Below are 23,497 nucleotides of genomic sequence, written 5' to 3'. Positions count from 1 at the left end.
TTATTCGTGATAAATTAGCAGCCATACGATGTGCCCCTGTGGATAAAATTAAAATGGCTTGGGAGCATGACTTAAATACCTCCTTATCTGATGAGACTTGGGACTCGATTCTCAAATCGGTTAATTCAACCTCTCTTTGTGATCACCATTGCCTTTTACAGTTTAAGATTGTTCATAGAGCCCATATGTCTAAATCTAAACTATCTCGATTTTACCCTAATATTAGTCCTCTTTGTGATAAATTCAAAAGGGGCGAGGCCTCTCTCATTCATATGTACTGGTTTTGTCCTAGCTTGGAGAAATTTTGGAAAGATGTCTTCATAACGTTATCTTATATTCTGAATCACCACCTAGAACCTAACCCTTTAATTTCTTTGTTCGGTTTTTTGGGTGAGACAGATTTACGTCTGAGTTCGACTAAGTGTTGAATATTATCTTTTGCTTCTCTCCTAGCTAGATGTTTAATCCTCCTTAGATGGAGAGATGTTGCCCCGCCCACACATGCTCAATGGCTTAACGATATTTTGTCCTGCTTAGACCTTGAAAAAATTCATTATTCAGTTCTTAATTCGGATATAAAGTTCCATAAGGTCTGGGGACCTTTTATTGAGTACCTTCATAACCTTCCTCTTAACTAAGGTTTTTTTCTCGGTCCCTTGCTTTCAGCTCCTTTTTTTTGGTAGTAGGCATTAATATCTTCTGTTGCTAAGTGTATTTACAGTTTTGGGGGTTTAATTGTCCTGATTTATATTCTCTATATTGTGTTGTGGTTGGTCTGGAGTTCTTTTTTTGTTGTGGGGCTTGGGGAGGATACTAATTTTACATGTCTTCAATTTGGGTGCTTTCTCAATTATCTTTTTTTGTATTATATTATTATTGTATGTTTACTTTTGCACTGTATTAATGTTCTTCATTTTGATCTGGGTTTTTTTTATCTGTAGCGATGTAGAAAATGTATTAAAAAAACTAATTAAAAAAAGAAACGGTAGGCCATGTAGTTTGACCTCAGTGGTTGGGAAGATGTTGGGAGTTGATATTAAAGATGTGATTTTAGGGTAGTTGGAGACAAGTGATAAAATAGGCCATGTCAGCATGGTTTGCCTGACAAATCTGTTGGTATCTTTAAAATAATAACAGGCAAGGTAGATAAAGGAGAATCTGTGGACGTTGTGTACTTGGATTTTCACAAGGTCTTTGACAAGGTGCTATCAAGGCTGCTTAACAAGTTAAGAGCCCATGGAATAATGAGAATGATACTAACATGGGTAGGATACAGCACTGTCTGTTTGGCAAGAGGCAGAGTGGAATTAAAGGGAGCCTTTTCTGACTAGCTGCCAGGTGTCTGAGTTGGGACCACGTCATTTTACATTATATGTCAATGATTTGGATGAAGGAATTGACGGCTTTGTGGCCAAGTTTGTGGACGATACAAAGATAGGTAGAGAGGCAGGTTACAGATGCTTAGATTAGGAGAATGGGCAAAGAAGTGGCAGATGGAATGCATTGTCGGGAAGTGTATGGTCATGCACTTTGGTTGAAGAAATAAAAGCATAGACAATTTTCTAAATAGAGAGAAAATGCAAAACTCTGAGGTGGTGAGGAAGGCAAAAGTCATGTTAGTATTCATTTCAAGAGGACTAGAATATAAAAGCAAGGATTAAAATGTTGAGGCTGCATAAAGCTCTAGTGAGGTCACATTTGGACTACTGTACCGTAAACAGCTTTGGACCCCTCATCTAAGAAAGGTTGCGCTGATATTGGAGAGGGTTCAAAGGAGGTCTACGAAAATGATTCAGGGATTGGAAGGCTTGTCATATGAAGAGTGTTTGATGGCTCTGCACCTCTACTCACTGGAATTCAAAAGAATAAGGGGTGACCTCATTGAAAGCTATTGAATGTTGAAAGGCTTTGATAGAGTGAATGTGGAGAGGATGTTTCCTGTGGTGGGGGAGTCCAACCAGATGACACAGCCTCAGAATAGAGAGGCGTCCCTTTAGACTGAAGATGAAAAGGAATTTCTTTAGCCAGAGTGGTGAATCTGTGGAATTCATTGCCACAGGCAGCTGTGGAGACCATGTCATTGGGTATATTTAAGGCAGAAGTCGATGGATTTTTGATTAGTCAGGGCATGGAGGGATAAGGGGAGAAGGGGAGAAGGGGAGAAAGGATCACTCATGTTGAAATGGCAGAGCAGATTCAATGGACCAAATGGCCTTATTCGGCTCCTGTATCGTATGGTCTTATGTGCTTGTGCATATGAAAATAAATTTGATTGACTTTTAAAGGTAAACACTCAAATCAAAATTCCTTGGATTTTTTCAATTTCCTTGGCAAATACTGTAGCTCCAAATATACTGCATTTGGAAGATATTCAAATTGCTAAAAGGAGTCGAGACAGTGTTTACAATCCTTTGATCTTCAGTATCAGGGAGACAGATGGAATGGGGATTGCAAGTCATTCAGCATGAGAATCTGAATTTGGAAAAGGCAATTATTGCCACACCATGGGCACGTTAAAAGGATAATCAACAGTGGAGCTTGAATTGCTTCTTTAATTAATAAGCATTAGAGATCTTGGGATTGCAGCAGATTTTGAAAATTTGGATCCAAAGCTGCCTCTGTGACAGGAACCAAAATACAATCGTAAATAATTAGAAGTACTTGTACTACCATTTCCCATTGGAATTATCAGATCTCTTATTTTGTAAATTTGGTAAATTGTTTTATTATTGTCACATGTACCAAGGAACAGTGATAAACTTGTCTGGTATTCTGTCCATACAGATCAATTCATTGCAACAGTGCATGGATGTAGTATGAAGTACAAATAATAACAGAATGCAGCATAAAGTTTCAGTTATGGAAAAAGTGTGGTGAAGATTGATAAGGCAATGCCATAGTGTGATAGATTATAATGTCAAGAAATCATCTTATACCAGGGAACAATTTGATATTCTGATAACAGTGGAACAGAAGATCTCCTAGAGCCTGGTGTACATGCTTTCAAATCATCTGCCCAATTTCAAAAGGGAGAAGAGAGAACATTTGGTGTGAGCAAGGTCTTGGATAATGCTTCATACTTTCCAAAACAGCGAGTATAGACAGCATTAATGGAAGGAATTATAGTTTCTATGAGCTGTGTCCCCAACTCTTTACAGTTTGTAGTGTGAGGCAGAGCTTTTGCCATACCAAACCATGATGCACATGTATTAGATGCTTTCTTGGTTCAGAGGGGATGTGCCAAATTGCTTTTGCCTCCTGAGGAAGTAGAGGCAGGGTAAGGTTTCTTGGCCAGGGCATCAATGTGGTTGGACCAGGACACCTGTTGACAATGTTCACTTCTATGAACTTGAAGCTCTCAACCCTCTTAAGCTCATAACATTGATGTAAACCTGCCAAAATCACCCACCCCCTGCCCCACAAAGTCAATGATTAGCTTTCTTGATTTACTTGTAAAGAAGGAAAGGTTGTTGTATTGACATATCATTAGGTTCTCTATCTCCATCCCCTAGTCCAACTCATTGTTATTTGAGATACAGCCCACTAAAGTGTTATCATCTGCATACTGTCAGAGCAGAATATGGCCACACAGTCATGAATGTGTAGGGAGTAGAGCTGGGCGTTGATGATGTAGCCTTGTTGGGCATCAGTGTTGAAAATATTCATGGCAGAGATGTTGCTGTCTATTTTTACTGACTGCAGTCTGTACATCAGGAAGTCAAGCACCCAGTTTCAAAAGGAAACATTGAGCCTCAGGCCTAGGAGTTTGGAAATATGTTTGTTTGTAATTATAGTATTGAAAATGGAACTGTAGTCAATAAACAATAGTCAAATATAGCTACCTTTACGGGCCAGATATGCTTGAGAAGAGTGTGGAGTCAGGGAGATGATGCCTGCTATAGTTCTATTTTGGTGGTAAACGAATTGCAATAGATTCAAGTTTCTAGGAAGCTGGAGTTAATACAGGCAATGATCAGCCTCTCAAATAACTTCATGATGGTAGATGGCAGAGCCACTGCATGGTAGTCATCAAGGCAAATTAGCTTGTGTATGTGTGTGTGTGTATATATATATATATATATATATATATATATATATAAATAAATAAAAAGGTACCAGGATCATAGCATTCTTCTTAAAATAGGTGATGGCCTACTTTATCTGTTTAAAATCTTCTCTAACTACCCCACTAGCTGTTCTGCATAAGATCCAAGGGCACAGTCAGGAAAAGTATACAAGCCATATATTTTCCACAGGTTCATGTTTCAGATAACTAATCTTAGTTCTGCAACAGTGACTAAGTTCAGGTGTTCTGGAAGCCGTTGAGGTGGATGGTGACATTTCAAACCCGTTCTATTCAAAATATGCATAGAATGCTCTATGCTCATTGGAAAGGAATGTTAGTGATATTGCCTGACTTCATTTTGTAGTCTGTTATACACACAAACCATGCTTCAACTGACAGCTGGTCTGGGACTCAGTTTTAGACTGGTATTGTCTTTTGGCATCCCTAATAACTCTAAATGACTTGAATATTGGTACAAGGAATCCTGCTGGGGAGTTAGCAGATGATACAAAACTTGCCCTAGTACTCAGTGACAAGGACTACTATAGCCTTGGATGAGTTACTCAGGATGCTGCGATGTACAGAATGGATCCAATAAGAAGCATGGAGTGGCACAATTTGAATGGACTCAAGTAGAACGCAAGTTCCAGTTCAAGTTTAATTAATCATATATGAATGCAGCCAAACTCCAAGGCCAAGGTGTAAAATACAGTACCAGCAGTCATGCAGAGTACAAGACACATATAAGCACACACAAGATAGCAAGGCCATCTAAGATCACAGTAAAATACAAAAAAAAGTCTACCATGACTGGCACTAAAAACTATAAAGTAGAGATAAATAGAAACCATTTAAGGTCCATACATGAAAAAGGTGTTGCAAATAAAGTAGTTACTTGTTGGGCTGGTACAAAATATAAAATAAAGCAAATAGAGTCTTATGTTGCTTATTTGACATCAGTTGTTGTACCACAGGCAATACAAACTGAAAATATTGGAAGTATTCAGCAGGTCAGATGGAGAGAGATAATCTATGGAGAGAGATTCATGCCTCAGGTTTATCCTTTCATTTGATTAGACACATTTTAGTATATTAAGTACATTATGTTGTAGAGAAAGGACTGCCACTTTTTGTGCAATAGATTTCTGCCATGACCACAGGAACAAGAGGAAGCAGTTAGACTGGTTTGCCTTTATCTTTTTTTCCTGTCATTATGAAGCCAATTTCATTTTGATTTGCAAGCAACACTTAATGAAAGAACAAAGGATGTACAGTAATTGCTTCCAAACTAGTTTCTGCAATGTCAATACTTTGAACTATCAGGCATTATAACTATGTTTGAGCAAGCTAGACAACAACTTATTAGAATGCACCTTTTCCCTTTTGAGTGCTTATTCAAAGAACTATAATTAGTTGAATATCACTACCTAGAACTGCAGTACTATTTAATGTCCTAAGCTTAGAATCTATTTTTGAATGTTTTGGTCAAGTTTTTTATTTGGCATAAAGTGCAATGAATAGATCTCCCATTCCACAACTCTCCCTCTGTAGAGAACTTCAATTTTAGGAAATTACATGGCTTCAAAACTACACAGAATCTTTCCATAAACTTTCCCCATCCAGATCACTGAGAGCTGCTTACTCTAAAAGTAATACATTATACAGAATGTTGGCCAGATTGCGAAGTTTGAACAACTTCCCATGCCTGAAACTCATACTCTAGAAGAGTTATAATAGAAAAAAAAAATTACTGCACTTAGCTCATATTATTTCACAACTTGGGAAGTTATTTCCAAATGGTTTTCATGTACTACTTCTTTTCAGAATTTTGTCAAGAATCCTTTTGTTCAATGACTCCATTGCAATTGTAAATTATCTGTCTGGCAGCTGGAGACTCCTTTGATGGAGTCAGAATTTTCAACAATCTTTCTTTGATGAGAGCAAAATATACAATTTTTTTTCCATATGGTATCCAGAATCTTCATACTGCCAGATGGAAGATAGATGTCTAAACCATAAATGAACTTTACTGTAATACATGTTCATGAAGAACCACATTTTAAAAGTAGTTTTGAAGTCCATTGAAAATGGGGGGGGAAAGAAATCACAGCTGCTATTTTGCCATTACAAATTGATTTTTCGGATCTACTTTGTGTTAAAAAAATCAGCATGACAAGTCACTGGGAAGTTATTAAATAAATTAATTTCTTGCAGTAACATTTTCTGCTCATCTGTGAGGATACCATTTCTGATCCATCTAGAGCGAATATAATAATGTAAGTAATGTGTTCCAATGAACCAACTAGATGGACTCAACAATATTCTGAAATTTTTATATTTATTCCAAGCTTTACCAATTTTTATTCCTAAATCTTTTTTTGATAATATTGATTCAAAAATTTCCTCATTTGTGTGGCAAAATAAAAATCCTAGGTTAAGCAAAAGGCAATTACAAAAGTCTAAAAAAGATGGTGGTCTAGCTTTACCTAACTTTAGATTTTATTATTGGGCGAATAATATTCATAACCTAATGTACTGGAAACTAGATTTGGATTCACCTGTGTGCCCACAGTGGGTAAATTTGGAATGTAGTGAGGTTAAGGGATATTCTATATTTTCCGTTCTTGGTTCTTTTCTTCCTATTGATTTAGCCAAATTCAATAAACAGATATCTAACCCTGTTGTTAAACATACACTACGAATTTGGTTTCAATTTCGCAAATTCTTTAATCTGAAAAACTTTGCTCTGGACAGCCCTATTTTATGTAATTTTTTTTTTAAACCTTCATTGACAGATCAAGCTTTTAGTATATGGAAAAGGAAAGGTATAAAATGTTTTCATGATCTTTTTTTTTGAAGGTACTTTGATGTCTTTTGATCAACTATCCAACAAATTTGAATTACCTAAATCTAATTTTTTTAGATACTTACAAATTAGAAATTTCTTACATAAAATTCTTCCATCTTTTCCTAACTCAACTCCATCAGATTTTTCAGATTTGATTTTTACTTTTAATCCTTGTCAGAAGGGATTAGTAGCTTTTATTTATAACATGATTATGAAGATACAGCCAGAAATATCGGATAGAATTAGACAAGAATGGGAAAAAGAACTTCGATGTAATATATCAACAGATAAATGGGAAAAAATTTTACAAATGGTTAATTCCTCCTCTATTTGTGCTAAACATGCTTTAATACAATTTAAAATTGTACATAGAGCTTATATGTCTAAAGATAAACTTGCCCGATTTTATTCGCATATTAATCCTCAATGTGACAGATGTCACTTAGAAGTGGCTTCATTGACTCACATGTTTTGGACATGTCCCACTTTACATAACTATTGGAAGGACATTTTTGATGTCATTTCCTCAGTATGGAATATCGATTTACAACCCCATTTTATTACTGCAATTTTCGGTATACCAAATGAAGATGGCAATCAGCTTTCCCCTTCAATCAGACGAATGATTGCCTTTGTAACATTAATTGCCAGAAGGTCTATATTACAAAACTGGAAAGAAGTAAATCCTCCTACTACATTTCAGTGGTTCTCCCAAACTATTTCTTATCTGAGTTTGGAAAAAATCAGAAGCACTATCTTTGATTCTTCAATTAAATTTGAAGAAACCTGGGGACCATTTATTCGACACTTTCATATGAATTAATTTGGCTTATTTCAGATCCTTTTCTCTACTTATACTTGTTCAGGTATGGAGTTCTGGAGTTCTTTTCTTGACACCTTTATATATTTATAAAGTGCTATTATTGCCCATGTTAGTTTTAGTTTAGTATTTTTTTTCAATATATATTTTTTCTCATATATAATTTCAATTTTTTTTTCTTCTTTTTTCGACGATTATTTTTGTTTTTTATATATATTTATATAGACTTGATTGATTTATGTACCTTTTGTTGATGGATGTTTTAATAGGATATTATTATCCTATTACTAATGTAATCTCAAGTTTATTGAATCTGTAATCTATTCATTATTTTGTGTTGCTTTTTTTATATATGAAATTTAATAAAAAGATTGAAAAAGAAAGAAAAAAAAAACAATATTCTTGCCCTCTGTTATTCAACTTGTGCAAATTAGTCCCTAAACCGCAGTTACGTGCAAAGCAAGTTCATAGAAATATATCTAAAAGACATAAATATTGAGCTTTAGTGCGGAAATACTTAATGGAAAAGTAAATGAACACATGAAATAGTAAAAATGATGGAAAGAAACTCGGTCACAAACGCTGATATCAACCAATTACATCTATCAGTCAAATTACCTTTTCTGCAGTAGGTACCACATAATTCTATTTAATTTGGAAATTAAACTTATAGAAAATGTATGTATAGATATGGGGAAAGCACAATCACTGAATCCTATAATGAAATCTGAACAAGTCTGATGAACTAAGTGGTCTCCTTGCCTGTCATATGATTTAATGGGAAATTCTGATGTTAGAATGAAACACTCATCTGAAAGATAATCATATTGGGTCCTCACTTATCCAGGATTAAGGATTTTATCATGGAAGGGTTTCAAGCATGACAAGTACATTTTATTCTTTCTTTAACAAAGCAGTGAGGTATGACATCACACAGTGTTCAGTTGATTATTGATAAAATAATCAGTCTCTTAGAAGGACATTTATTGTCCCAATGGACCAAGTGAAGAGATGAGCAAATACAAGAACATTTTAGAACAGTTAATGCTATTTTGGCATCAGTGATGTTAGTATCTGATAGAGACTTTGATAATACTCATTAATGTACATCTCCACTAACCCAGCGCAGCAAAACGGCAATAAACCTGTTACCAAGGGGAGCTAGAAGAAGCCAAAGATATTCCCATTCCAATTTAAAAATATATGAGCAATCTAATAGACTTGGATATCAACTGTTAATGCAAATAAAAGTCATGACCTCAAACACAAGAAAATCTGCAGTGCTGGAAATCCAAAGAAAAGCACAATAAAATGATGGAGGAACTGAGCAGGCCAGGCAGCGTCTATGGAGAAAAGTAAACAGTCAATGTTTGGGCTGAGACCCTTCTTCAGGACTGGAAAGGAAGGAAGGAGAGAAATCAGAGCAAGAAGGTAGGGCGAGGGGAGGAAGAAATAGAAGGTGACAGGTGATGGGTGAAACCAAGAGAGGGGGAGGGGTTGAAGTAAAGAGCTAGGAAGTTGATCGGTGAAAGAGATAAAGAGCTGAAGGAAGGGGAATCTGATAGGAGAGGAAAGAAGGCCATGAAAGAAAGGGAAGGGAGAGGAGCACAGGAGGAAGGTGATGAGTACGTAAGGAGGTAAGTTGAGAGAGCGAAATAAGAATAGGAAATGGCGAAGAAGGGTGGGGGGGTGGAACAATTACCAGAAGATCGAAAATCAATATTCAGACCATCAGGTTGGAGGCTTCTTAGGTGCAATACAAGGTGTTGCTCCTCCAAACTGAGTGTGGCCGCATCGCAGCAGTGGAAGAGGCCATGAATTGACATTTCCGAACAGAAATGGGAAGTAGAATTGAAATGGGTGGTTACAGGGGGATCCAGCTTTTTCTGGCAGACAGAACATAGGTGCTCAGAGAAGTGGTCTCCCCATCTACGCCAGGTCTCACCTATATATAGGAGGCCACACTGGGACCACCAGACATAGTAGATGTCCTTAGCAGATGAAGTGTTGCCTCACCTGGAAGGACTGTCTGGGGCCCTGAATGGCAGTGAGGAAGAGGTGTAGGGACAGGTGTGGCAGTTGTTCTGCTTGCAGAGTCATGATCTGATCATTAGTAACTGGAAATTTACAAGTAACCAAAAATACTTTTACATGCAAAGCCTAAATGTTGGCTAAAAATCTTTAACCTATACGTAAACGATGCTGGTGAATTTACAGGCATAATGAGAATTCTATCTACATTCACATCAATGAATATGTGAAACCCATGACTAGCTACATACAGAAATGCATTGAGGTCATTACCATCATTAAACACATCTATGTGAGGTCAAATCATAAACCATGGCTGACAGCAGAGGTCCAGGCACAACTGAGAGATCAGGATGCTACCTTCAGATCAGAGGATAAGACAGCTCTCAGGTCTTCTAGAGCTGCCCTTTCCTGTGCAATCAGTAAGGCAAAATGGAATTGTTCACAGAGAATATGCAATATAGCCATTTTTGTAACACCAGAGATACACAGTCTATGTGACAGGGAATAACAGACAACAAGTACATCCTATGTATTAAATAACAGTGATGCTTCTTTTCCTGATAGGCTAAATGTCTTTTATGCTCGGTTTGATGCACGAAACGGTGTGCTGACAAGGAAGCCCGCCCCTGAGGGGGAGTCACTCTGCTGGGCTGCAGCTGATATGAGGAAGACCCTAGCCAGGGTTAACCCATGTAAAGCTGCAGGGCCTGATAACATACCTGGTCAGGTGCTGAGGGACTGTGCGGCCCCATTAACAGACATTCTAACGGACATCTTCAACATCTCTCTGGAACAGTCCACTGTCCCCACAGGCTTCAAGGCAGCACAAATTATCCCAGTGCCCAGTAGGGCAACGGTAACCTGCCTCAATGACTACTGCCTAGTGGCACTAACCTCAACAATAATGAAGTGCTTTGAGTGACTGGTTATGGACTGCATTAAATCAAAGTTCAAAGTAAAATTTATGATCAGAGTACATACATATCACCACATACAACCTTCTCTCTTTCCTGCGGGCATACTCAACAAATCTATAGAACAGTAACTGTAAACAGGATTAATGAAAAAGAGCATAGAAGACAACTGTACACATGCAAATATAAATAAATTGCAATAAAGTACAAGAGCATAAAATTACAAGCCAAAGAGTCCATAAAGTTAGATCATCAGTTATGAGAACATCAGAAAAAGAATGAGTATAGTTATCCACTTTTGTTCAAGGACCTGATGATTGAGGGATGGTAACTGTTCTTGAACCTGGTGGTACAAGTCATGAGGCACCTGTATCTACTACCTGATGGCAACAGATAGAGGAGAACATGGCCTGCTTGGTGAGGATCTTTGACGATGGGTGCTGCTTTACAACTGCAATGTTTCACATAGATGTGCTCAATGGTTGAGAGGGCTTTACCATGATGTACTGGGCTGAATCCACCACCTTTTGTAGGATTTTCCACTCAAAGGCATTGGTGTTCCCACACCAGGCCATAATGCAGCCGGACAATACACTTTCCATCACAAACCTATAGAAGTTAGCCAAGGTTTTTGATGACATGCCAAATCTCCACAGACTTCTGAGGAAGGTTGTCATGCTTTCTTTGCAATTACATTTATATGATGGGTCCAAGACAGGTCTTGAGATAGTGACACCCAGGAATTTAGAGTTACTGACCCTCTCCACCTCTGATCCTCCGATGGGTTACTGGTTAATGGGCCTCTGGTTTCCCTCTCCTGAGGTCTACTACCTTGGTCCTATTAACACTGAGTGGGATGTTGTTGTTATTACACCACTCAGCCAAATTTTCAATCTCCCTCCAGTATGCTGATCGATCACCACATTTGATATGGCCCACAACAGTGGTGTCATCAGCAAACATGAATATAGTGTTGCAACTGTACTTAGCCACACAGTCATAGTTGTAAAGCGAGCAGAGCAGGGGGCTAAGCACACAGCCCTGTGGTGCTGCTGTGCAGATAGAGATTGTGGAGGAAATTTTTGCCAATCCCATCTTCCAGCTACATTGGTCCCTTTCCAATTCGCTCATCACTCAAATCAATCCACTGATGATGCCATAGGTTCTGCGCTCCACTTCATCCTGTGCCACCTAGAAAATAGCACCTCATATGCCAAGATGCTGTTAATCAACCAGCTCAGCATTTAATATGATCCTCACTCCTCACTGTACATAAAGGGCTCCTCTGTGGAGAGTTAGGAGCACCAACAGTCTAGGAGTGCACACAACAGACTATCTCAGCTGGCCCCTCACCACCACCTCTTTAGTCAAGAAAGCACAGCAGTCTCTCTACTTCTTGAGGAGATTGCACTAAGTAAGGTTTCACTCCCCACCCCCCACTCCCCACATTCTAACCAATTTTAATAAGAGCACCATCCAGTGTCCTGACCAGCCACATCACCATCTGGTACCGGAATTCCAAGGCATCTGACCAGAAGGGTTACAATGACAGCTGAGATGATTATCAAGGTTTATTTTTCATCCATCTTAGCATTGTCAATGATCTATCCCATCCACCTAACAATTTCTCTGATCCCCTACCATCAGCCAGGAAGCACCATAGCATTAGGACAAGAACAGTTAGGCCGTAAGACTACTGAACTCCCTGCCACCACAAAGGTCTCATCACACATGAAGTGCCAGGAGCATTATATTGTTTACTTTTTAAACGTGTCATAAAAATGCACCTTGTTATTTGTTGATTTACTAGTGGTGATACTACTTCGTGTTATGTGAGTGACTTCTATGTACTATATTGTGCACCTTGGTGTGGGGGAACATGGTTTCATTTGGCAGTATACATGTGTACAATTGAATGACAATAAACTGAACTGAACTTAACTTGAATTTGAATTTTCAGAGTAAACTCCTCAATAGTTTATTATTTAAAAAACTACTCAAGAATAGCTGTTAGTAGTGAGAGATTATTTTGGAGCTGAAATATATCAGATACAAATTTGTAGAAATATGTTTATGTACAAAAGTCTACAGAAAAGCTTCCAATCGCTAAGTAGGAAAATATTTCATAACTATTATAATCAAATGGCCAAATAATTATTCTGTACTCTCATGTAAGAAGTGGTAGGGAGGCTAAACTAATATATCTTCTTAGCCAGGAAGGGAAGCAGTGCAGGGTATACGCCTTAGAAGATGAATGGTTTTCAAAAAGATACTTAAAAATTAAGACTTCTAATTACATTGACTTAATATTCAACCCTGGCAAGTTGTGCCAAATGGTAAGGATACTGTCTTACACTTCACTCTTTCATTTATATAAAATAAAGTGCTTGTTTATAGGCTGCCTTAGTAATACATTTTTTAAAGAGAGAAATAAGAATGGTATAGTTTTTTTTAAAGTATCTTATGATTAAACAAATTAGCAGGTATCATTTTTCACAATCAATTTAAATTATTTGAAAAATAAATGAATTTTATTAATAATCACTCTTGGTCATAGAGAAAAGGGTACTCAAAGTTGTTATGAACTATTTGCCTTGCATTACAGCAGATATTAAAATCTGATCATTGTCATAGCATTATATTAACTGGGGGTATGCCAAATGGAGTTAACAGATTTTATTGAAAAGTGCTTATTTGCACTAATAAATCATGCCAGCCCTTTGTGGTTTATTTATTCAGTCCCATCTCTCTAATCTTTCCCCCCAAATCTTCACCTGACTTTCCCCTCAGGTGCTACCTACAACAGACACTCCTCATCTAAAACTGGGACTGATGCAAAGTGGATCCAGCCCCTCAACTCAGTGCAGTTATCTTCCCAACATGAATAAGGGAAAAGTCCTGAAATCAGCAAGAGTTCACAGCCATTGATATCTGACCTCCAAACTGATGCTCTCTTCTATATTACAATTAGATAAAATAATGCGACCTAGTTTAACAATCAACTACCAAAGATTAGCATATGTTGGCCCATTTGTACTCCAAGCCTTTATTTACCCATTCACTTTTCCAACTGCTCTATGTCCGACTTTTCCCAAATACGCACATAAACAATCAAGCCCTCATGACCTTGCACAGTCTTTCTTTGCACTATCTGCAGAAATGCATCATTTAGTACTTCTCGGCATTATATTCTTCTTACCACTAAACAACCTGTTCAAGTGGGCATACATGCATATTCTCTAAAGAATTATTACTATCCTCCTCATTATTTACCATACTTCCAAACAGAGCATCCTCTATAAAAATGTACTAATTTTAATCTTCCTGATAGCTTGGATATCTTCATGATATCCAAGCTACCAAGAACATTCAAAAAGCAGCAATTAATACATGGAGCCATGATAAACACCAGTTGTTTATCATGCTTCTCTGCTTTTTGGCCTGAATCAATTTATAAATAATACTGCAATTTCATGAGCTTTGATTTTATCAACATGCCTGATGAAATATAATCAAGTGCTTTTTGGAAATCACATAGATTTTTATGTTGCCTCAACAAAAAGAGGAAAATCAGCTTATGGCTCTTCTTCATTAACTTAAGTATCTTAAATGTTTCTTGCTTGCAGCTTTAAGAGCTGCTCATTTATAACAATATTGTCACATTTCAGATTCTCCAGTTCTCTGAAGACTTTCTTGGTCAAACACAAGGCTAGACTATTATGGCAACCGAACAACTGCCAACCTCTCTACCTCTCTCAGCTACCTCAGATACATCTAATTGATCTGGAAAACATTCTCGTTCTTGATAAAGGTGATACAAAATACTGAGTGTTATACACATAAAATACTGAAGGAACTCAGCAAGTCAGACATCTGTGGAGGGGAATATATAGTCAATGTTACAGATCAAGACCCTTAATCAGGACTGAAAAGGGGGCAGAATGAGAAGGTGGGAGAGGGGAAGGAGCACAAACTAGCAGGTGATGGTGAAACCAAGTGAGGAGGAATGTAGATGGGTGGGAGAGGGGATACAAAATGTGAAGCTGGGGGGAGGAGTGATAGGTGAAAGAAATAAGGGCTTAAAAAAAAGTGGTATCTGATAGGAGAGGACAATGGTCCAATCTGAAGAGACAGCTTACATGGCATCAAGCCACTTCTTACTGCCCTATTATTATTATTACATCCCTACTTAAAAGCTTTGGGTTTTCCTTCACATATACATTCTTATATTCACTCCATGCCAATCGTATTTCCCTTTTGACCTAGCATATTCATCCTGGTTCACACCCAACACAAAGGTTTTGGACTGAATTTGATGGGCTGAGTGGCCTAATTCTGCTGCTATGCCTTAAGGTCTTTATCTAGTTTTGTTGTTTCATTACATTCTCCATTTCCTGGTCAACCACCGAACACTAGACTTTTGCTTAAAATCTCTCGTTCAAAAGGTATCCAATTGTTCAGTCCCAGCTTCATCTGCCAATCCTTGGCACCATTTACCATGGCCAGATCTCCTTCCATCCCATTGAAATCAGTCCTTAGAGAAAGTGTAACTGTATAATGGGAGACAGTTTGAAAGAAATGGTTCGAGTAACGGCTAGATCAAGTTAAGGAGTTCCATTTTATGTTGTTCCTCATCTTGTTCCATTACCAGTTAAAACCTTCATACTTTGATTACTCCCATTGACACTTGGTTTACTTGGACCAGTTTATTTCCTCACACCCAAATCTAGTAATGGCTTCTTTATTAAAGAAAAAGATAGATATGAAGGAGCAAAGAACTCATATGAAATAACATTACAGGCAGACAAAATGTTAGCCTCTTAAAATGCAACTTGTTTTAAATAATAGCAGAATTGATAAAAGTGCCTTCAAATTAATAGGATCACGGTAATAAGAGTGAATGGCAAGCAAGGATTCCAAAATGTTTTCTAATAAACTGTGTGCATATCTGCCCTCAACCTATCCCCCTACCACACCATGGATAGGGTTCCTCTTGTCCTCACCTACCACCACACTAGCCTCTACATCCAGCACATAATTCTCCATAACTTCCACCATCTCCAATCGGATCCCACCACCAAGCACATCTTTCCCTCCCCCCATTTCTACTTTCCACAGGGATCTATCCCTACATGACTCCATTGAACCATAGAACATTACAGCATAGTACAGGCCTTTCAGCCCTCCATGTTGTGCCGACCCATATAATCCTTAAAAAAAGTACTAAACCCACACTAACTCATAACCCTCTATTTTTCTTTCATCCATGTGCCTGTCCAAGAGGCTCTTAAATACCCCTAATGTTTTAGCCTCCACCACCATCCCTGGCAAGTCACTCCAGGCACTCACAACCCTCTGTGTAAAAAACTTACCCCTGATGTCTCCCCTAAACTTCCCTCCCTTAGTTTTGTACATATGTCCTCTGGTGTTTGCTATTGGTGCCCTGGGAAACAGGTACTGACTATCCACCCTATCTATACCTCTCATAATCTTGTACTCTATCAAGTCCCCTCCCATTCTATGCTCCAAAGAGAAGTCCCAGCTCTGCTAACCTTGCTTCATATGACTTGTTCTCCAAACCAGGCAACATCCTGGTACATCTCCTTTGCACCCTCTCCAGAGCTTTCACATCCTTCCTATAATGAGGTGACCAGAACTAAACACAATACTCTAAGAGCAGTCTCACCAGAGATTTGCAGAGTTGCAACATGACCTCTCTACTCTTGAACTCAATCCCCCTATTAATGAAGCCTAACATCCCATAGGCCTTCTTAACTACCCTATCAACCTGCGCAGCGACCTTGAGGGATGTATGGATTTGAACCCCAAGGTCCCTTTGTTCATCCACTCTTAAGTTACTGACCATTAATCCTATACTCAGTCTTCTGGCTTGTCCTTCCAAAATTCATCACCTCACACTTGTCTGGATTGAACTCCATCTGCCATTTTTCTGCCCAACTCTGCAGCCTGTCTATATCCTCTTGTAACCTTCGACAACCTGCAGCTCCATCCACAACTCCTCCAATCTTCATGCCATCTGCAAGCTTACTCACCCATTCTTCTGCCTCTACATCCAGGTCATTTATAAAAATCACAAATAGCAGGGGTCCCAGGACAGATCCCTGCAACACTCCACTAGTCACCGACCTCCAGGCAAAATACTTTCCTTCCTCAACTACCCTCCGCTTTCTTCCTGTAAGCCAATTTTTTACCCAAACAGCCAAGGTTCCACTTATCCCATGCCTCATGACTTTCTGGGTGAGTCTCTCGTGAGGGACCTTGTCAAATGCCTTGCTAAAGTCCATGTAGACCACATCCACTGCCCTACCCTCATCAATTTCTTTTGTTACCTCTTCAAAAAACTCAATCAGGCTCGTGAGGCACGATCTTCCCTTCACAAAACCATGTTGACTATCCTTCAGTAGACTGTACTTCTCCAAATGCTCGTAGATCCTATCCTTAAGAATCCTTAAGGATCCTTAAGAATCCTTTCCAGTAGTTTGCAGACCACCGATGTAAGACTCACCAGTCTATAGTTCCCAGGATTCTCCCTATTACTTTTTTTAAACAAGGGAACTACATTTGCCATTCTCCAGTCCTCCGGCACTTCCCCTGCAGCCAAAGAGGATTCAAAGATCATAGCTAATGCTCCAGCGATCTCGTCTCTCAATTCCCACAACAACCTGGGGTGTATCCTATCCGGCCCTGGGGATTTATCAATCTTGATGTTTTTAAGATGATCCAGCACTACTTCTTCCATAATCTCCACATTGTCCAGCACACAGGCTTGCTATTTTTCAACCTCACCCTGATCAAGATCCTTTTCAATTGTGAATACTGAAGCAAAGTATTCATTTAGGACCTCCCCAACCTCCTCCGCCTCCAGGCACATGTTGCTCTTTTTATCTTTTAGCAGTCCCTCCTTTTTTCTCTTCATCCTCCTGTTCTTCACATATGCATAGAACACCTTGGGGTTCTCCTTAATCCTATATGTCAAGGTCTTCTCATGCCCCCTTCGAGCTCTCCCAAGTCTTTTCTTTAGCTCTTTCCTAGCTACCCTATATTTCTCATGAGCCCCTCCTACTTCCTGCTTCTTATATCTAACATATGCTTCGTTTTTCCTCTTGACGAGTTGCCTCACGTGTTTCGTCAGCCACAGTTCCCTTTTCTTACCATTTTTTCCTTGCCTCAGTGGAACAAACCTATCCTGAACCCAGCTCAAGTTGTCCCTAAGCTTCTCCCACATTACTTCTGTGCTTTCCCCTTTGAATATCTGTTTCCAATTTGCTCTCGCTAGTTCCTGCTTCATCCCTTCGAAGTTAGCCCTTCCCCAGTTAAGCACTTTACCATTTCATCTGATTTAATCCCTTACCATATCTATGCTGAAGCTAAGGGAGTTGTGGTCACTCTCACCAAAATGCTCCCCCACCAAGAGGTCTGTCACCTGACCAGTTTCATTACCCAGAACTAGATCCAGTATAGCCTCTCCTCTTGTCAGCTGGTCCACATACTGTGTCAGGAATCCTTCCTGAACACACCTGACAAATTCAGCCCCATCTATCCCCCTTGCACTCAGGAGGGGCCAGTCAATATGAGGGAAGTTGAAATCACCCATAACTGCTACACTGTATTTTGTGCACCATTCTAAAATCTGCCTACTTATCTGCTCCTCGGTGCCCCAAGGGTTATTTGGAGGCCTATAGACTTCTCCCAGCACAGTGATTGATCCCTTCCTATTTCTGACTTCCAATTGACTCCCTTGTCAATTTGTTTCTCCCTCCTGGCACTTATCCTTACAAGCCGAACAAGTGCCACACCTCCCTCACCTCCCTCTGCTACATCTCCCTCACTACCATTCAGGGTCCCAAGCAGTCCTTCCATGTGAGGCAACACTTTATCTGCAAGTCTGTTGAGGTGTTTGGATTATGGGAAAAGCCACAACCAGTTAACTAGTGTTTTTGCACTTTTTAACTATGCAAAACATTGTTTTAAAAAAGGGAACTAGCATCTTATTGATTCAGTCCTGTAATCACACCAGATAAAATATTTCTCTCTCCTCACTGTGCAAAGTTAGCTGTCCTTTCCTGTTGTGATCCAATGCCAGAGGAATCCATTATCAAGTCAGATCACAGTTGCCATGTCTGCCTTTTTATTGATATTAACACTATAGACATCCAGCAGAATACATTGTGCATGGAACTTCTGTATTCTATTTACATACTCCACCAATTGCTACTGAAGTACTGTAAAGAACAAAGGAGAAAGATAGTGTTTTTACCAACAAAAACATGAGAATACAGAGGGATGCAAAATTTGCATTTGTAAGTTTCATTATGGAGGTCATAGCAAATTTCTCATGTTTCAATAACTATATTGTTTTGTAAAGAGTGTATTTTAAGCCTTTTCTACAACTTAAGAATACAACACAAATACACTACACAAAAATATTTTAGAAACTAATCTACAGTATACAGGTATTAACAATTTGGAGGATGATCTTTCAATTTAAACAAAGCCGACTTCTTCCACTATCTAAATTTACTAGTGTTTATTCCCCACACAGATGCCCTAATTCCAGATCACTGCAATTTTCTAAATAAAAGCAAAAACTGTATGGTCCCATGACTTGTGTAACAGTCCAATCAAAACTGGGAACATTCTTTCACATGCAGGAGTCAGAAACTACTCATAATTGGTCTAAGAATGTGGAGCAAACAAGAAAATGGAGAAGCCATTCTCAGGCTGTAGGTACAGTATTTGTTCGGCAACCTTTTTATTTCACTGCAGTTAGGTTCAAGGCTGGAAGTTGCAGAAGTATTTAATCAAAACACAGACATTTTGTAAATTACATAATCTATTTTCCATGTTAGCAATTTTTATTTAAATGTTACAATACAGATAAAAGCTTTTGCCAATAACCTTTATTATAAAAACAAATGTTCATTTTAATAGTTCTATAATTATCGCCCAAACAATCACCCAAGCTGGCTTTGATGGAGTTTATGATGTAAAATGAGATTTCTGAACAGCTCATTTTTAACTTCTAGTTACAGCAGATATAGGGTAGAAACACACAGTAGTATTTTAATTAATCTTAATTATCCCAAAAGCCCCATGCTCATTGAACTATACGGTTGCTGGTTAAGCCACGCTTTAATTTAAAACAATCACACGCCTTTACAAATTTCTTTATAAAGACTCTTCCAAATGAGAAATACCAACATATATATGACTCTGCCTGAATTTGTTCAGAAACTGTTGACTAAACTTTTAAGCATTCTGGAATTCCCTTTCCTGCCCTCCTATACAGCACATCTAAAGCCTACCACTTGGTCCTCTAAAATCATTTATCTTTACTCAACCTTTGCTTGCCTGCTAAGAAAGCACTTTGCTGCAGATAGTGGTTAATTCTATAACGAAGCAACAGTGTGAATGTTGTTCCAATATCCTTATTTTCTTATTTCTTCTTGAATTACAAATATGCAGTTCTGTATTAACTTAACCACTTGAAGTTTACAGCCTCTCATAGAAAGTGAATGTCAAATGAGTATTTATCACATTATTGGACTCCACCATTCAATTTGATTTACAAGTGAAATTGATACATAGCAATAAAATTAAGCACTGCAGATTCTGAATGCACAAATTTTGAGGCTCATTTAAAATTTACAAATAGAGGTACAATGTTTCTTCACAGTTCTAGTTGCTTCAGTACTGGTACCCCATAACTAGTCAAATATTTCAGGCTCACATCACTAGTCACTGTTATGCTTCTGTCCTGTTTTCAATGACTAACGGATGGAAGAAGCAACACATGCAAATTAAACAGCCATGTGACTTTATACCAACTTGCTTCCCTTTAAGCACTTTTCAAATTAATCTTTAAAGTAACAAAGTCACTAGCGGGCGATTTTAAAACAAGTTACCTATTGAGAACAATTTTAATAACATTCTTGACCACACCAATTAAAGTAATATCCCAATTCAGCTTTATCCTCAGTTTAGGGCCAGAAGGGCCTATTCCAAGCTGGGTTTCAATCAATCAGTAAATAAATACTGAATTAATCAGTTCGGTTTCTAAAGTACTCTTCTGTTGTTTAAAATGAAGTTCAATCACAAGATTTGGGCATTTTCAATAACTATTACCACTTGATAAATCCTTTCTACAATTATAGTAATAACACTGCAATGGATGGTAGCCTCTTGAGTACCAAAAATTAACTTTGATGCAAAAAGAGAAATAAAGGAGCACTTTAAAACACTCCCCCTATTGCTTTGTTCCTTGAAAGAGGTAGTATATGTGACGATGCAAATGTATTTAATTGGAGATTTAAACGATAAACAAAAATCTGATCGTCAGCACAATTTCAGGTTCAATTTGTGATCAAATTTCTGACTGTACTCTAAGTGGAAATTTTATCCCTTGGAATCTCTATCTGAAATAACATTCGTCCATCTCGAAAGGGTGGCGTTAAGGATACGTGAAGTTGACATGTATCTCATACACGATTTATCCAAAGACCGTGTTCTTAATCTGATGAGAAAGGGTGAAATTTACTTAACACAAACTTGAACTCCAAATGTGTCAACGTCTAAAAGTAGTCACTGTGCATATTGTATTGCTATGTTCTCATCTATATTTAGAATTAATCAAACTTCCACAGTCGTCTAGAGTGTCACTGTAAGAATTACAAATATTCATTTTTAAACTGGGAAATAAACAACACGGGCGGGGCCCAGCGAGAGTGCCATGCAACGCACAGTCACACTGATTGATGCTCATCCTGTGATTTGCATCAGGTCATTTGCAGGATTGTAACAAATGCAATACACTTCTATTTTTATCAAAGGTCAGCGAATTCCCCAAACTCATCAACATGCTTCGGTATCCCATGTACAAAGTACTTCAATAATTGCAGCACTTACGTCGTAATATCCTATAATAAATTATTCCATCTGATTTTTATTTTCTAAGACTTAACTATCAAATAGTTCCTTTTCCAAACTGTGAATATATTAGAAGTTGAAGTATTTATTCTAGCTAATAGTTACGAATAACATTTCTGTTGACGCCAATATGTTAGTCTCTTGAAACCATTCAGAAAATTCGTGTTTGTAGTTCTGTAAATTGACAGTTTTACTTACCGCTGGTGCTCATTTTGATTTGATATTCTGATATTCCCACTAAATAACCACCAGACAGGCTTGTTGCACACAAATCAACCTGTTGTCACCCAATGCGCAAAACAGCTAGCGCCCTTATCGAAACAAGGTGCTCAGAGGCTGGTTCTAACTAAACGTGCTGGTTAAACCACTCTGGATTAAGGATAGAGCAGTATTTTTCCGGAGTGATGGTGTGCAGCAACAGCTGGGCGGGCGGTAATGCGGCTCTGGTCCTCGCACTCTCCTCCCGATCGGTGCCGTGCGCTCGAGCGGGAGCCGCAGCCAGCGCCGCAGCGCGAGCTTGGCGCGCCCCCGCCCCGCCCGCGGCTCGCGCGCGTGCACGCCGTGACCCGTCACGCTGACGGTCGCGAGCTGCACGGACCGAATCCGCTGTCGCCGGTTTGCTTGCAGACAGAGCCAAGCGCTGGCAAATGCAAATTGAATACATTTATGTCTTCCAAATGGAAGTATGTATAACAAAGCGTAGTTATACACGTGCATAGGTTTGTGTCAGCAGTGCAGAGTAATTGCAGAAAATACTGAAAACGACGTTTTTTTTCCGTCTATGTTGCGTGAGCTTCTAAATGTTTCAAAGCTTTTCTGCTTATTTTGAAGAATTTTGATTTTCAATGCACTGCTCATATTGGAAATCTGAACAACGAGTACAGTACGGATGATCTGTTTTAATTGACAGAAACGCCGGCCAATGCGTTGCCGTGGCTGGGGAGGATGACGCAGCAAACCATGAAGACTGAACGAAGTCAAGTTACTCAGCAAGCAGAGGGTATTTGAAGAGTGAAGGAAACACAAAAAGAACTTTGTCTAAAAATTATGATGTGCGGTACTATAGTTGATTGGCTTCCTATGTTTAAATTCAAGAGAGTTACAAACATAGAAAACCTACAGCACAATACAGGCACTTTGGCCCACAAAGTTGTGCGGAACATGTCCCTACCTTAGAAATTACTAGGCTTACCTGTAGCCCTCTATTTTTCTAAGCTCCAGGTACCTATCTAAAAGCCTCTTAAAAGACCCTACCGTATCCGCCGCCACCACCATTGCTGGCAGCCCATTCCACGCACTCACCACTCTCTGAGTAAAAAAACTTATCCCTGATATTTCCTCTGTACCAACTCCCCAGCACCTTAAACCTGGTCCTCTTGTGGCAATCATTTCAGCCCTGGGAAAAAGCTTTTGACTATCCACACCATCAATGCCCTCATCATCTTGTACACCTCTATCAGGTTGCCTCTCATCCTCCGTCGCTCCAAGGAGAAAAGACCAAGTTCACTCAACCTGTTTTCAGAACGCATGCTCCCAATCCAGGCAACATCCTTGTAAGTTTCCTCTGCACCCTTCCTATAGCTTCCACATCCTTCCTGTAGTGAGGCGACCAGAACTGAGCACAGTACTCCCAAGTGGGGTCTGACCAGGGTCCTATATAGCTGCCAAATTACCTCTCGGCTCCTAAATTCAATTCCAGGATTGATGAAGGCCAATACATCGTACGCCTCTGTAACCACAGAGTCAACCTGTGTAGCTGCTTCGAGCATCCTAAGGACTTGGACCCCCAAGGATCCCTCTGATCCTCCACACTGCCAAGAGTCTTACCATTAATACTATACTCTGCCATCATATTTGACCTACCAAAA

General features: G+C 38.9%; 1 protein-coding gene across 1 annotated transcript in view; it reads right to left on the bottom strand.

Moving 5' to 3' along the window:
- The window catches only part of ablim2 (actin binding LIM protein family, member 2), a 293,837-nt gene extending 271,669 nt beyond the window's left edge, over window positions 1–22,168 (bottom strand). Inside the window, exon 1 of the mRNA XM_059964839.1 lies at window positions 21,828–22,168. Within this exon, the coding sequence (XP_059820822.1) occupies window positions 21,828–21,840 (13 nt within the window). The 5' untranslated portion in view covers window positions 21,841–22,168. The remainder of the gene's footprint in view (window positions 1–21,827) is intronic.
- Between the last annotated feature and the right edge of the window lie 1,329 nt (window positions 22,169–23,497).

Source organism: Hypanus sabinus, chromosome 3, assembly GCF_030144855.1.
Source record: "Hypanus sabinus isolate sHypSab1 chromosome 3, sHypSab1.hap1, whole genome shotgun sequence".
NCBI lineage: Eukaryota > Metazoa > Chordata > Chondrichthyes > Myliobatiformes > Dasyatidae > Hypanus > Hypanus sabinus.
This window is presented reverse-complemented; position numbering and strand designations above follow the sequence as displayed.